The sequence below is a fragment of the Rissa tridactyla genome, chromosome 2 (assembly GCF_028500815.1).
Source record: "Rissa tridactyla isolate bRisTri1 chromosome 2, bRisTri1.patW.cur.20221130, whole genome shotgun sequence".
NCBI classification, from domain to species: domain Eukaryota; kingdom Metazoa; phylum Chordata; class Aves; order Charadriiformes; family Laridae; genus Rissa; species Rissa tridactyla.
Genome location: NC_071467.1, coordinates 18242031 through 18259498, shown reverse-complemented (window position 1 = coordinate 18259498; position 17468 = coordinate 18242031). Strand labels below are relative to the sequence as shown.

The window sequence follows — 17468 nt, the reverse complement described above, 5'->3', positions numbered from 1 at the left end:
GGAAAAAGTAAAATATTATTTTTTTAAAGTCATCCTTTCAATCCATTTTTGCCCCATTACATTTTTTTTAATCAGGAAGCTCTGTAATTCAAAATTTTCCTATTTACTTCTAAAATTTTGATATATCATCCAACAATCTGCTGCTTTTATACTATTTTGCCACCTGCTGTAATTATTGAAGGTGTCTAATTTTTTATTTAATTTTTTGGGGGAAAGATTCTGTGGAGCATTGCAATATGTAAAACAGAAAGTAAGAGATTTCCTAGTACCCTGGACACTCAGCACTTCTAACTTAGAGGGATTTTTAATATGAGTAACGGAAAGAATGAATTAAGAACCTCAGGTTGTCCAATAAGTTATGCCGGCACACATCTCCAGTTCTCCACAATTCTATAGTTGTTTAACATATGTATTGTGTAACATTTAGTCATAGATTTGGAAGTGAGTTTCATTGATCATTCATATCTATACCCTTGCGCATGACATATCTACTACGCTAGGCTTTTGTAATAATATTAAAGAGGTCACCTGCACAAAAAATACACATAGACTTAGTCTAAGAGAATACAGAGTTACACATAATGCAGATTATTACTAAGTACATTAATTATTAAAGTACAGATTATTACTAAGACTGCACAAAGTCAATGACTACAAGAGAAGTATGAGAGATTTATAGATGTTTTCCCAAAATTTAACATATTATGATCAACATATTATTTAATATATTATGCACCAAAATATGTAAGCTTATTTTAAAAGTAAGCACATCAATGTTTATTTAAGTAAGTATTATTTCCTACTTACACTATAGAACTGCAACATCTATATGTATTACAAATAAATAACAAATGTCAGAGTTGGCTGTGGAACTGGTCCCATTGAGCTCAGCAATCTGGGTAACATGAACACAAAGTGGCAGTACTAAGATTTAATTCAGATGCCTTCTTTCTGGGGAGCTAATACCAGCCTACAGCAACGTATTCACCTGAAATGCGTGTGGCTTATATATTTACTATGTTTTGAAGAAGAAATCTTGGTCTAAATTGGTTATTTCCCAACTAAATTGGTTATATTATCTTGCTTTTCAAGATACACTTAATAAAAATAAAAGAATTAGCTCTAGAAAGCTAGGAGGATTTTTATGGACTGAGTAAAGGGGAAAAAAAAAAACCAAAAAAACCCCACCTGAATACAAAAAAAATCAATTATTACCAGAAATTAGGGATACTTTTCCTCCTCATTCCACAAAAATTAAATAAGTATTTCTTTAAAACATTAACTACTGCATAATAAATGAAAGATAACGATTTATTTTTTTTTTCCATAAAATCATGGAAGTTTTTAAAATTTGTGCTTTAGGCTGATCAGGACTCCTGTTTATATCTTTAAATAAGCTGCTGGCTTTTAATTTAGAAAAAAATATTACTAAAACGCAGCATTACTAAATTTCACTGCACTATATTGACAGATCTTGCAAATTTTGTGTGCAAGAGACTAAAATAGTGAAGCATAGCAGTGAAATTTCATCAAATGTGAAAAGGTTCATAATGTTAACACCGGTCGGAAGTAAAAAAGAAATTCTTAAGATAAACTTAGACTAAAGCAAGTAGTAAAACCAGTCATATATTAATCTGCATTCCTCCCTGCTGAAAACACAGAACACACTGTATCTTTTGATTAGTGTTGGCCAGTCTGAGCAGTTCGTATTGGATAGAAACTCTGTTCTGGCCACTTAAATACTACTTGCCTTGAAACTTGCCATAAACAAGAGAAACACTCTGTGCCTTATTTAAAACATGCTGAAATCAATTCTAGGAGAATGATACTTAAACGAATTTGTAATCTTTCTTGAAGTGCTCAAGAGATAAAGTTGTTCCTATAAAGTTTGTTGTTAACTGTACATCATACTGTTCTTACTAGATTGTATCATTCTGCAAAAGAATTGTGTATGGCTGAAAAAGAAGGTAAAGAACCACCCCGATCTGTTTGGAAATCCTGATACAAAGTGTTTGGGATGTTTTAATAACTTAGTAATAATTATGCAAATTAACTTTATAACATGAGATACAAAGGCCAACCTTTTACTTATTTTTTTTTATATATTTTTCCTTATTTTTCCTTTGCCTTCTTGCATACTTGCATGTTTGTTCAATCTACCTCTTGCTCTTTTAGCTTTGTGGTCAAATTGGTGCAACATGGATTGGGTAAGTGGAGTATGAAATGGATGGAAAACAGGCTGTTCTGCCAGGCTCAAAGAGTGTCCATGATCCAAAACCCACGTGGCAGCTGATTATCAGCAGTGTCCCTCAGGGGTGGATGTTGACTTCAATATTGTCACCTTCATTAAAGATGGGGACAATAGGACCAAGTAAGCTCTTGGCAAGTTTACAGAGACTGGAGGATCAGTTGATATGCTTTAGTGAAGCAATGCTATTTAGGGAGATCTTAGTAGGCTGGAGAAAAGGCCTGAAAGAAACTTCATGAAGTTCAAAAACGGAAACACAAAATCCTGCAGCTGGGACAAATCGATCACAAGAAAAAATTTGCTGGAAAGCAGCTTTGCAGAAAACGAATAGAGAAGACAAACCTCTCCCTGGAAGCATGCAACAAAAGCACAAGTGAAGCATTCAGAAGTTGCAACAAGCAAAACTCCAACTGCATAAAAGAAAAAACTAATTCACTCAAGGGTGGTCAATGCCAGAACAATTTTTTCAGAGGTGGTGTGTTATCTCCAATCTTGGAGATATTCAAAGCTCTAAACAGCTTGATCTATATTACTCTTTTGTGAACAGGGAGTTGGACTAAAGGTCTCCAAAGGTCCTTTCCAACCTAAACTATTCTATGACTGTTTTGTAACTTTGCAATTTCATATTAAATACACTCAGACTTAATTTAAAAAAAAAAAAAAAAAAAAGATGACACTGTTAAGCCTGATTTTCGCATTATAGCACTAGAATGCAAAAGATAGGTTCTCTGCTCCCACAGTGGATGTAGATAAATCACTATTAAGTCTGGATTTTAGGCTTTTAAGTACTCAGTTTCTAAAAGTCTGATTCTTCATTTTCAGAGTTTGTTCGGCAATTTCCAAGGCTCTATTAATAGTATCAATTCTAATTGAAGGATTTATGAAACAGACTGACAGACAAGGTGAGCTACTACTATAGAACGAACCATGAATGTCATACAGAAATTCTCAATAGGTTTATAAAAATAAATTAATGTATTCTCAATGAATAAAATTTATGAAAGGGAAAGCACGCCATTAAAAGCACTAGGATTCATGAAATGATATATTTATTTTTACTTTCTCATAAATAAATAATCATTTTGTTTTCATTTGTCTAAAATATGCGGGAAATTTTGTTTCTATGTTCTCTGTTAAAGTACTACTTTAAGGAGGCATTTTAAGAAAGACAGAAAAAAACCCATCCATAATATTGCTACTACATGATATGTGCTTTATTTATTCATGTAGTTGTGTGACATTATCTTCAATATCATCATCAGGATAATAAAGCAGTGATGATTTCTTAATGCAAATACACTGTAATGCTACAAAGCTACTAACTTAGAGTAGTTAGTATAATTTGTGCCACAGTCTTTGGGAATGTGATTGGGTAAAAATAGGTTAAAACCTTGAATAGGTATGCATACTGGATAAGTCAAACATAGATAAGTTTTTGACACATCTCTTGCTTTAAATTTTTTATTTATATCTATATAAAAATCTCCAATATTTTGTTACTGCTGTTGAGAGCAAGGACTTCAATCAGTTTTGTATCTCTCATCTACATTTCAAAATATACACTTACCTCTACAGAGCATTCCAACAAATGTAACTAATAGATTAAAATACAAAAGGACAGCTGTCATTTTAATTTGATTTTCATTTTAAATGTTGGTAGAGGCTTATATGAATGTAAATGGTGGTAGAGGTTTATATATTTTTTTTTTAATTTTTATTTATTTATTTTTCTTACCTGTTCCATTATTTGTTAGACAAATAGTATGTAACATATATCTTATGAATAAATTTGCTATAATAAATTTTATTTTGACTCACTTGATGTCATATATTTGCTTCAAAAAGTAGATGGAAATTATTTTTTTTTTTTTTGATAAATCAAATTGTCAGAATAAGAATGCTCAAATATGGAAATATCTTTTTTGGGGCAAGACTAAAAAACAATTATATGAGAAGGAAACCAGAGAAGAAAAATCTCAGTACTATATATGATTATGGAACTAATGTATTTCTTGAGAGCTAAAATATACTAGCCATATATTCAAATGGAGTTTCTTAATCACAGCTTTCTGTAATGTCTGCTCTGCTACTTAGATTTAGTTTCAACTGCCTGACTCTTGCCCATCATTACTACTGTTAAAAAATGTGTTTGTTTGATTTTAGAGAGGATCTATATTATAATAGTCTTGATAGGGTGCGTTCTGTACTGCATTCTCAACTCTCTTTTTGCATCTTTATTCTGTTTGGGTTTGGTGATTCTTTTTAATATTTCTTTTCATTATCTACCTTCAGTCTATTTTTTTTCTTCTTTTGAAGTAGCTATACTGTTTTACTTCTTAACTGTCTATTCCAGTACAAGAACTGAATTTTTTTTCCTATTATAAATTCAGGGACCTCAATCACTACCTTCATCATTCCCCATGAAAATTTGTTGAGTAAGCAAAAAGCTCAGGAATTAGAAAGTCCCTTATATATTTACTATCATGCCTGCAATGCAGTCTTGAGAGCTTTCTGCAAAATAAATGGAGCAGGCTATCACAATTCCCCATAAATTCATGTATGGGCTCTAAAGTTCTTTGTGACATATTAAAATTGATAGATAATGTAAGAAAAGAATACATCAGGTTTTATTCTGTTACAATCATTGTAAACGCACAGTTGAGAAAATACTTCTCTTATGGTCACATTGTCTTGAACAACTAGTGAGGTATGATTTGTAAATGTAATCAATTAAATTACTATAAACTACATGTCTATTATCTAGTTCACGCAGCATGACAGGTGCAAGAATTACTGTGTAGCATAAACCTGTGTGTGATCATCTGAGAGCTTTTTTTCCCTAATGAAGGTAGAGAAATGCAGAGCCCTATTTTATTCTTTCTCTGGGTAGTGTTAGCTTGGATTTTATTAGCTAGTTTGATAATTACGCTACAATCAGTCAAAAGATTTGTGCTAGATTAAGAACTCAGACAGTTCCTGACCAAACACTCCAGCTTCAGGATGGAGATGAATGAGACTCGATAGGTGAGGAGTTTTGGACAGATTAGACACACAGAACGTGTATGTCTTTCTGTGTGGTCAGAGTGGCAGAAAGTGTTCGGAGCTGAGTGTGTTTGTGAAGTAAAATTCCAGATTGTGTTCTGATTTACATTGGGGCATGGTTTTGGAGCACATGAATTGATTCCTTTTGGATGAAACTAAACTGGAAGACACAGTTCTGAACTACACTACAGCAACTCTGAACTAAGAATATCGCTGAAATATGAACAGTGTTGCTAGCAGTGTTTCAGTACCAGCTGTTTCAATCTTTATATCAGCTTCTTTTAGTTTATGTTACTTGCTAATACAGAAATAGCCAAAGAACCCGCAAGTGAGACTTAGATATCCATACAAAATATTCTCTAATGTAAACTTTGAATATGAGACCACCAATTCTCCAGAAAACATGTGCTAATGCACAGGCACAAGTTATACTTACTCTGGAAAGTTAGTTATCTTACCCCATTCCTGCTATGTGACTTGAAGGAAGTGGGGCAGAATCTTCTTTTGGAGTTCCATAGCAGCCAAGCCATGTAAATTCCCCCCCGCACTGCCCCCAACCAGTTTGGATTTGTCCTAAGAGCACTCATATGATCAGATTCATATGTTCTGAGCAGTTAAGATGAGATGAGGTAGTATCTTAAATCATCGCTTGACTAGCTGTACATGCCTGTAGAAAAGCTGCTACAGAGCTGCAGAAGCCATTAAACCAGCATTCGGTCATACCCAGAAATTTTAACCACAGATCTGTCTACAGATTTCCTTGATATGAGGTAGAAAAACATTTTGATACATCTCTTTAATAATACGGCACTTAAAAACATTTGAACAATAAATCAGATAATCAAATTATTGTAAATTGATCATTCCTGCCTGTAAAATAGAAAGTTACTGCCAGGGTCCAAAGGTTTCTGATAGTTCAAAAGCCCAGGCAATTTGATATGTGACTGTAATGTCCTAGATGACAGCTCCATTTTCATGCAGGAAAGATACTTTGAGACACGGCATTAAAAGTGTGACAAGGCAGTAATAGACTGCACTGATGCCGGGATCAATATAATAAATGTCTTGGGTTTTCTTGCTGTTCACAGTGATTTCTAAATTTAGTTTTCTAGTGCATGTCAAGTCCAATATCAGTAAAGAGTCTGAATCCCAACTCTGAGACAAAATCACTTCTTCATTTTGATTAATTTGTGCATGTCTTCTGGAAAGAAAGGCGAATATTTTTGTTTATTTGAGAATTATGGGGGAAAAAAAAAAACAAAGTTTTTTTTTTCTTTTTTTCCTTTTTTTCTTTATTTTTTTTTCTCCGCAGAGCACAAAATCAGGGCAGAAGCTCTAAGCTTTTCAAATTTCAAGCTCTTCATAACTCATCTCATGTCAAAAATTTTTTTTTCTTAACCTATTTAAACCAACATGTACTTCCAAACTCCTATCACTTTAAATAAAGGCTTCCTATAATTGTTGGGTCTTTCAAATTTGCATCAGCATGAACCAATCCTGACAGACGGCACCTTCAAAATTCAAGCTGTCCCAGACTCCATGTAATACCTTTACCCGTATGGACACTGCAGTCTCCCTGCATCTCTAATACTGCCTGTTTGAAAATCAGGTCAGCCTGGTATTTGCTATCTCAAATCCAACCTTCTATACAACTTTTCCTGAAAAAGAAAGAATAAACCAGCCACAGTCGTTTTATTCAGTCTTCTACCAACAGAAGCACTGCTGAGATAATTTTTTATAATCTATTTTTAACTTCTGATTCTCCCGTACATCTAACAGAGATTTAGGAGCATAGCCATTATAATTCTTAAGTAAATTCTAACCCTAGACTCAGTTTGTTGACTTTGCATGACTTCGTAGATTCTATCTAAGTTTGACAGTTATTGTTTGAAAATTAAAATGGGAAAACATTAAGAATAAAGCATAGAATTAGAATTTTATCTGGGACAATGCACCCCTTCAACACTTAACTTTGGGTTTCATTACTCTCAGATTCTGCAACAGTAAGTTAGTTAGGAGGTGTAAGATAGGTCAGGTTTATTTTGCACGGAAAAATAAACCCCAACAAACAAAACACCCAGAAATTAGTAAACTGGGGTAGACCACGGTTCAAATCTCTCCTGTCTGATATGAAGCAGAAGATAGAATACATACTGATGTGGCTTCTCACATAGAATTTCCTGACTAGTTCAAGAGTCAATAGCTCAAAGAATGCAATACTTAGGCCTAGCTTCAGTTTCGTTTCAAATAATGCTTCACTGTTCTAAATGAAATAAAAGCTTGGAAAGAAAATGGCTAAATCAGCAGTATAAGTTTCTGTTGCAGATATTCCAAGAAGACCAGACAACAGATGAAATTCTTGAAGGGATTTCTGGAAGAAGAGAAGGTCCATGTTGAATGTCTAGGGCTAGGACAGCAGATTGGCTTGCTTCTCTTGTTGCTGTATGAACTGAGAGAGATGCTGGAGCAGTACGTGCTGTGGATTGTCAACCGTAGCTTCCAGGTAACATGCTCCAAACTTTCTCAGAGCAGCAGCAGCAACCACCTTAACAATCCAAGGCTCTGGAAAAGCCAACGGGTGATATTGCTGTCCAAAGCCATAAGAATGGTACTTATCCTGCAGACAGCAGGGCCCATCTCCACCATACCTCTATAACTCTCAGTGAACCTTTCTGAGTCTTATTTCCCTCTTACACTGACCAAGTGCATCCTAGCACCAAGACTGGTACCACAATTCAGAACAGGAAACAGGTGACTGAAGAAAGGTTTCATATTGAAACAGGAAGGATAACATTCCTCCCCAGTAGCCCTCTGTGGGGATTTCCCTGGCTGCCTCTGGGACCACATCTTGGGCAGAACACAAAAAGGGGTGTGTAACATAAAGTTTGAACATCTTGACACCCCAACTGTCTTATGTACTTGTCTTCGCAAACATTTAATTTTCAAACATAGACTGTGTGCATATGCTATTGTCAAAACAAGTGTTAAGTCAAGTAGATTGTTCTGTCTTGAAAAACAAGTTCACTAAGTGAGTTACAGTTTTCTTGTGAATCTGTGCACCTGTGCAATCCCTCAGTGGGGATTTTGCTGGCTGTCCCCAGGCTTACAGAAACAGCCAAGCCACAACTTGTAAAGTTGCATGAAGAGATGCACACTGGAGACTGCTGCCAAGGCCTTGAAAAAAAAAAAAAGAAAAAGAAACAACTGTCTGGTTTGTGTTTGCATCTTTCTCCTGCCACATATTCATGTTTTTTAGTTAAACCGTTATATATATTTAATGTATATTTGAACTCATTAAGAAATTCACTCCATGCGTAGTTCAATCGGTGTAGATTCACTTGTTACATTTTCCAAGAAGGCTCAACAATAGAGGTAGTTCTGAAAGACATCACAAATTCGTGGTTTCCATAGATGCCAAGTCAAGTCCCCATATTACTAAATATTTATCATGTTGTTTTTGTTTTGTATTGCATACAATTCTGTATGAAATTTGGTGATTTATACTTCTGTTTCCAACAGCAATGGTTTGTATTACCAGTAATGATAAGTTTTATAATACATTTTAGAACCTGATAACTCAAGCTGGAAAACACAGACTACTTGGCTAACTGCATACTTAAATATTATTTCATTGCTGTTGTATTTGGAATTTGTATCCTGATTATTTTTATGCATTCTCCTGATTGTCAATCAATAGTATTTAGTAGCAATTGTTAACTGAGCTTTTTAAAAAAGTTTTGTTCAGATTGTAAACTGTTATAGTCTCACATCTTTTTTGTGGGGGAAAGGGTTGAGACCAAGTTCTTTCCTAAGGGACTTTATTTGATTTTGCTATCAAATACATTTCAGTTCTTAGAGACATAACAGACACAGATTTAAGGAGATAACCTAATTTTCTTTTTTTCTTATTGTTTTTGTTGTCAGTTTATATTAGTAACTAAAATTCATTTTGTTAATACACTCTGAAGTACTACACTGCTGTTACCATGTTTATTGGGCAACCTTATGAGATATTTTTTTCCCAGTTCTTAAGTAGATCTCTTTTTCCATAAATACGAACTCTTCAGTTCTGAACATCTATTATCCCTTAAGCATTTGCCCATAGTTTTGGCACTGAGTAGGAAACCCAACCCCAAATAAATTAATTGACATATGGTTTCAGATAATTGCTGGAACTCAGCAGAAAATGGATACTGTGACAATATGTAATCATGCTGGCAATGCATTCCAGCTGGGGAGAAGTGTTTTGAAAATCTTAATTTCATTTAGATTGCATGTTTTGGGTTTGGTTTTTTTTGGAACTATAGGGTTTTTTAAGCTTTTTACACCAGATCTACCCCTATTTCAGATGGCATATTTCTTTATGTGTGTATATGAATACAGGGGGATAGAAACAGCTTCTCAGAAAGAAGCAATCACCAGGATCTTGGACCACACACAAGGGCTACTCATGCACTGAAACATCTTACCAACGATCACCCATTTTTTAATACCATTTCTACTGAAAAGATCATTAGCATGATCTGAGTGAAAATACATGTTTGATTCTTTACAGAATAGCGTGCAAGCTATTCTCTTGTAACTGTTAAGGATACAGCTGTGCAACAGAGAAAAGCACTGCTGGTTTGCCTTGTCCTTCATTTTGCACTCTGGGTGAACTAAAATCTTCTGAAGAGAGGGGGAATTTGCTCTTATCTTAAAAGTTAAATTTTCTGTTTTGTCTTTTAGTATCACAAATTGTATACATGCATTATAGCCTTACAGTTTCAAAACCCTATTAATATTTTGGGAATTCCTAAAGATAAGGCCAAATTTGGAGGTCCTGACACCTCGTAAAATAAGAAGGTGTTTAATCTGTCCGAAGTATTCAGCTTCTGTTGACTTGTTGCTTTATTATTTTTTTTTTTGTACTGTAATTGAACAGTTTGGGATTGATACAGAATTGGCCTCATTATTTGGTAACCACCTGTCCACACACTCGAATGACATTACTCTGATCTTTGTAGATAACTAAAATTTTTTATTTAGGAAAGCATTATAGTATGGTCACTTGCAAAAAGTTACAGAACACTGTCAGAAAACAGCTTCTGTTTTCTTTAATCTCATTACAGAGATTACACCTTCCCAAAACAAAGAAGAATTAAGATCTGATTCTCACTTTCATTTTCATTTGCAAGGTTTTAAAATTCCTCTATGTAAATGAATTATATCTCAGACTGCATGTCTGAATATGTCCAGACAGTAACTGAAGTTACCAGTCCATCAATATTTTTTTTTTCCACAGTCATATATAGAAGACTGAAAGATGAGCATTCCTTCAGTCAAATGTCTTTGCTAGATCTATCCTTTACAAGACTAGGCAGCTTACTGGAATGCTTTTAAGAAAAAAAGAAATATTTCTATGGCAATAGAATAGCAAAACCATCTCCAAAGTAGCATTAATGCAATACAAGAATTTGACAGTGAAAACAGAGAACAGAATAACTATGGCATCTCATTTTTTTACCATTGGAAAATGGTTTTCCCAGTCATAGGACTGAATGTCAATTCCATGTTGTTTTCTTCTGTATTTTGTACCTTTTTGGAGAATACTGCAAAACCAGCTAACTACTACTCTTCTACGTGCAAAACATATTGTAAGAAGTTATTTCAATGAGACAGGATGAATTTCATACACACTTAAAGATGCAAAATGTCACCTTTACATAGTTTCATCAAAATAATTCAAGTAAACCTCAGCTGATGAATTTGCCAGCCCCACTGCAGTTTGCCTGTAGTTCTACGTAAGATTACAAACAAGGACTGTAGAATAACCAATGGATCATATAAATGCAGAGGCTAATTTTCAGGTTGAAATCTCCACAAGTGGCTTGGGAGGTGCTTTTTTGTACATAGAAGACAAAAAGTAGCAAGCCCTGGTCTCATGCAGTTTTGCTTACTTATTGGTAGTAACAGTTATGCAAGGACGGGAATCTCTTCATTGAGATTATACCCCATATGCAGTCAATCAAGGCACGTAATTTTGGTCCCAAGGAGTCTAAAGAGGCAAACTGTATTATTGTATTAACTGATGATGAAGTTAAAGAGAACATTTTTTGAAACAGAAAAGTAGTTTCATTTATAACATTATGAATCCACGTAAAGATAGTTTTGCACTTCCAAATTTATTTTGCTTCATAAACAATTACAAAGATTTGTAATGGATTTTGTTTGCAAATAAAATGACCTGCCAGAATTACAACTTTTATCCAAGAAACTTAAAGTACAATGTTCAATTTTGTATTGCTTTAGCAGAAAACAATTTTTCAGATTCAGAGAATAGATTTCACACATATGAAATTGAAATATGAACTTAAAACATTAATCTGAGACACATGACATTCCCAATTTGGAATCCAATCAGCTTGAGCTCTCTGAAATGCCCTGTCACAAGTCAGATAAAGTCTATTTTAAACTCTACATCTGTAAATTTAGTGCAAGTGAGTAGGCTTTGCACAAGTCACAAGGGTTTGGCCGACTATGTTGTATGAGGTTTAAATTAAGGAAGTTCAGCCTTCAGTATAATTAAAATAAGATATTTTTATGGTGATATGACCAAGAGGACTATTTATTTATTTATTTATCATTTCAAAAGTACTTATACATTAACCTGTTTCTTTCAATATTTCCTTTCTGCTTTCAGTACCGTAACTCCAGGTCTCTCTAGCTACAAGCCGTTACCTGGGCATTTTACATGGCAGCATTAAATCATAGTACTTGCCTGCATGAAATACACATATCCTAAATACTACTGAATTAAGAGGTAATAGCTACTGAGCAGTTAATGTCATTTACAAACCTATGACAGGAATGACATTTTTGCCATTGAAAGACACAGAAATGAGTCTTATTAATATCTGCTACTTAGAAGAAAGGCAATGATTGATAGAAGAAAATAAATTTATTCAATGGCTTCTTTCTTTTAAGCTTCTTGATGTTAAAACCAAAACAACCATCCAACCAAGCAAAAAAAACCACACAAAAAACATACACAAACATACAAACAAAAAAGAAAACACACACCAACACCACCCCTAGCAAAACTAAAACAAAAACACTGGGCTAAATTTAGAAGTGTGAACACTCACAATTATTTCTCATAGATAAATAGTCATGCTGAAATCTCTAAATTCAAAGGACTTTGAGAAAAGTTGAAAGAAATAAACAAATCAGAGTATGAAAACATTTAAGATGAAAAGCCGGTTCTGCTATGGAATAGATTTAAGGAAGAATAAATCCTATCTTGCTGCTTCAGAAAAGTGAAGAAGTTATGTTAGGGATCGCTATACCAGCAGTGCTAGTAAACAGCACTCTGAGAAATAAAACAGTTAAATTCCCCAAATCCATTACCAAATCACTTTCACATTAAACATGTCAGAAGCAGAGATGTCTGCTAATGTAAAATTGGAGAAAAGAAAAAGAAAAATACGAGAGGGTGTTCAGTGTCAAAAAATCTACCTAAATGATACTGTGGTGAATTGAACTAAAAAATCCCACCAAAAAAAATAAACACCAAGCACCCCTAAAAAAAAAATCACAACAACAAGAACAGCCAACCAACCAAAAAAAAAAAAATAATAACACAAGACATTTAGAATACAGTGTGTCTATAAATCAGCACTAAAATATAGAAAGATGACTTGTAAGCATTTAATCATTAAATGTAATCAAAGTAAGCAATATCATGCATTATAATTCTACACTGGAATTTAATATCACTAAAGTTAAGCCATCCAGCTAGGTATCCAAGACAAGTTTTCTGGGCTTTTTCTGTAGTCTACAGAGACAAGTAACTCCAAAGAGCTATTCACCCAGTTTTAAAATAATGAGGGACAGATGTAGTTTGACAATAGAGTAAATCCAAGCATTTTAAGGCATATCCTGTTACGTAAGAAATTTCTGTCACATGATACGAAATACTGATAGAGCATCTATTTACAAAAAAAACCTCGCTAATACTCAAAACATATTTACAGGTTAGTTCTGCGCTGGCTGCCTTATAATGCTCAAAAAAATGCTCTATATGTGCTGTTTAATTAGTCAGAAATGTGACTGCACACTTAGGCCTGAGCAGGACGCAGTCTGTAATGCTGAGTGACTCAGCAGTGCAGCTATTAATGGTGAAATAATGGACGATGAAAGATGATTACATATCCTTCCTTTCTGCGTGAATGATAAATGGCACCTGAACTGTTGAAGCTAGAAGAGAGAGAACTTCCCTTTAACACCAGATTCAAAGGCCTTTGAAATCTATGGAAATAATCTCAACTTCAGTAGGATCTGATCTGATATTACACACTGAACAAATATTAAAGGGACTAAAATATTGTTTTAAGCACACACAATTATTATCAGCCAATTTTTTGTACTTTCGTGTTCCCACTCAACTTTTTTCAGTTCTCTTTCTCTCTCTTTGCCTCTTTCAGCTGCTACTTTCAGCTAGGTGAAATGGAGCAACGTCAGCTGAAGAAAATGTTTCATTATGCTTAATACTTCTGTCTGACCCTGAGATATACGGCTCATGTCTCTGGCACGGACACATTTGTTCCCTTTCTCCTTCACATTTCTTGAAGGTCTTATTGGCTATTTTGTGCAGAATTTACTGACCAAATGAAGTTACTGCTGATTTCCTTGGTGGTTCTCCAGTATGTATTGGGCTCTTCATGCTTTGATTCTGACAGTTCAGAGAAAATGTGCTGTAAAAAGTACTCCTGTTTGCATATCCTTTTGGCCTGTTGTCAAACTTTCATTCTTCTCCTAATTTAAGGGAAGAATGCTGGCATCTGCTCTATAGCTACGTTATTCAACCTGTTCATCCCATTTAGATGTTTTCCAAAACATCTCTTATTGCAATCCTACTGGTGAATCCCCAGAGGTTCTTATTTTTCTTTTACATGTATATGCAAAGTTTTTAAATATTCTGCTTTATTACACATCTTTTGGTACTTTGTTTCTCAGGCTCTGCGGGCTCTGCTTTCTATTGTGTTCCTTCACTCTCATCTCAAAGGAGACTGCAGAAACTAAGAAATTTTAAAGATTGCATAGTCATGGTTTGCAGATTTCCAACTAGAAAATAATACACTACACATCAAAGACAATAGTAGACCAAAGGTCTGCTCCGCCTAGTGATGACATGTGAAGTCATGAGTAGTGGCATTGATTTCTTTGTTTACATTAGATGTATAAAACAAGCTGTACTTTCAGTAGTCCAAGATACATGATGGTGGTGGAAAGTACAGAAGCATGAGCAAGCTGATCTCCCTTATTTCATCCCAAATCCATCACTTTCTCTTCTCCCTCTCTGAATAATGCACAATCGTACCGACTTAGAATTGTATTTCTACTATTTATACAGCATTTCAGCTTCTCTAGGCTTTCCCTCCCCCTCCCCCACCGCCTTCCGCTCTACTTTGGCGAAGAATGCTATCTCACCTGTAATTTACACTACCAGACAGAAATTATTTTTCTGTGTATATTGTATTATTTGTAAAGGACCCAAATTCAAATTATACCATGTTATCATGGTGAACATTTTCACTCATTAAATAAATGACAGGTGCAGAATTATGTATGAACAGTTGATAAAATTAGATCAAAACCTGTAAGGAACTGATAAGAGATTTAATTGACTTTTTAGAAACAGATTTTTAGTTTAAGGATTAAGAAAATAATTTAAAAAATAAAGTGTTCAAGGTCTTAAAAGGGTTTGAACATAAAATATCTGTTGTCATTGAATAACATCCCTCTTGAGGCAAAAGGGCCAACAATCCAGTTAAATACTCATACCCAATTTCACGAAATGGCAAGAGGAAAGTAAAAGCAGATACCTCCCCTGTGTGAGCTTTCTGTTTGTTAATTACACTGTAGCTAAAGTATGCAGACACCATCTGTTTCACTCAGACAACATTATATACTCAGAGAAAGTATATGGAAGCTTGAAACAAAGTTGCACTCAATTATCTTTCTCTTTCCTTCAGGTCCTCAAATATATTTCTTTCCTGGTGAATAAAAAAATATTTCTATATAGCAACAGTGTAATTTAAGTTATGTAGTTAGTTAGACATTATTTTTAAAATCTTAATTTTTGAAAAAATAAAAAATAAAAATAAAAAATCTCCGTGAATCTAATAAGGAGTATCTACACAAACTTTGCAGCATCGAGTATTTGAGAAGGATCACTGTGACTTTGTGAACCTGGACTGAAGAGTAAGAGAAATGCTGAGGCAGTAACACTTCATGGATCCTTTAAACTGTCATCATTAGATCTCAACAGACTGCAAGAGCATGGAGAATCAAATAAAACACTTCTTTCAGATGAAACTCTAAAATCTCTTTTCAGGTAAAGCACTGGAAGTAGCTGCTTTATGACTTTAGTCCCATTTCCCATCCATTTTTCCTTGCAGCTCCATTCTTATTCTACATCAATCTCTTTTTCCACTCACCCTAAATGACTACCTGAATAAGTTCAGTGCATAAAGCTCTCCCCAGTCCCTTTTTGGCCTCAACATTAAATAAAGGAGCATGTCTGAATCTGAAAAGCAGATATGTGAGGTGGTAAAATGGCAAAAATATCTTGGAGCTAAGGAATTAAGAACCCTATTCATGGCTTCAAAAACCAGATGATGAAGCAGTTTAAATGTCTTTTACTTTGTCCTCTAATTGACATACTTCATTCTTCCTTCAAATTACTGTGTGTGCACACGTGTTATTTGTCATACGCGTAGAAAGAATGAGGGTAGGGGAAAACAAGGGCTAATACAACTACCAAGCACAGGAAGCACAACAAGGTAAATAACATTATCATTAGGAGTCTCTGTGTCAACCCATGCTAGAAACATTGCTACTGCTAGACAAAGTGATGATATTAGATCAGATCTTGCTAATCTTGAAAAAATATATATAAACTTCACTGACCATAAAAAAAGAATGTCAAAATGGACCTCACTCAATTATTTCTTCTGTATCAACACTAAAAATGTCTAAAGAGATTTAATAACAGTTAAGTAACTGTTTAGATTTGTCACCATGCTGCCTGTAATAAGATGAAATAGTGCTAGAAGGCAAAATGGAGGAGGACACTGCTGTTCCTGTAGTGCTATTTCCCATTTGATCCTGTACAAGCACAGCAGGAATGAAAACTCTGCACAGATGTCTCTGAAAGCAGAAACTCTTATTGATTAGAAAAGGATGGAGCCTTTAACATGCCTACATCACCTCCTTTGTGAAAAACACTAATCATAACTGTAAGCATTCTGGCACTGCCACAGCTGCCCTTGAAACAAAGCCAAATTAACAAAGGACATGATTATTTTTTTATTTATTTTTTAAAAATAAAAATATAGCTTTACAACAAATCTGCAAGCCTGGGCCAAATCTTTCCCTAACAAAGTCAGAAATGTTGTCACTGGTTACAGTTGCTCCAAGCACTACAATTACCTATGAGTGAAAAACCTTATTAAAAAAATAAAAATTAAATTCATAGACTTACTTGAAAACTGTATGGCGAATCCAGATTTGCTGATATAAAAATCTGTGTCAAACTGGATAGTTACTATGTTGAGTGTACTGTGAATGCCTTCAGGAACAAGGGATCCACTAATTTCTTTGAGTAACATCTCATTCTCAGGTGGACCATCCCAAACTCGTAAAATGTCATGGGATGCCTCAGTATCAAAAGCAAGAAACTGGAGGCTGTAAGAATACCATGATTTTACTGTCAGCTTTCATATTACTCAACAACATATCCTTAGGAACAAAACTAAACCAAAAAAGCAAATAAACTTTGATTTCCAAGGGTGATTTTCCATAATGTTTCACAGCTTTACCTTTGGATGCATAAAAATACAATATGAAAATCCTTTTGCAACTAATATTTTTTTTGGCTAATGTGAAATAAATATATTTCTTTAGTTATTCAAATAATCTATAAATACCCACACAATCTTTTCAGAAAATAGTTTTGTTTTTCTTAAGACAATATTATGTACCACATTCCCATCAAAATAAATTAAATAGAACTGTAAACTCGTGCAATTAGTGATATAGTGTGAATATATGTCTAAGTAAAGAGAACTACTGAAACACAGGTGTTTTTTTTTAAGTGTAAACTCTTCCACTGAACAGTTCTGCTGACTCCAGC

At 34.4% G+C, this 17468-nt stretch overlaps 1 protein-coding gene across 3 annotated transcripts in view; it reads right to left on the bottom strand.

Moving 5' to 3' along the window:
- The window catches only part of CSMD3 (CUB and Sushi multiple domains 3), a 688054-nt gene that overhangs the window by 215442 nt on the left and 455144 nt on the right, over nt 1-17468 (bottom strand). For all 3 annotated transcript variants that reach the window (XM_054193012.1, XM_054193014.1, XM_054193015.1), the window contains one exon: nt 16818-17020. In XM_054193012.1, coding sequence (XP_054048987.1) covers nt 16818-17020 — 203 coding nt within the window. The remainder of the gene's footprint in view (nt 1-16817; nt 17021-17468) is intronic.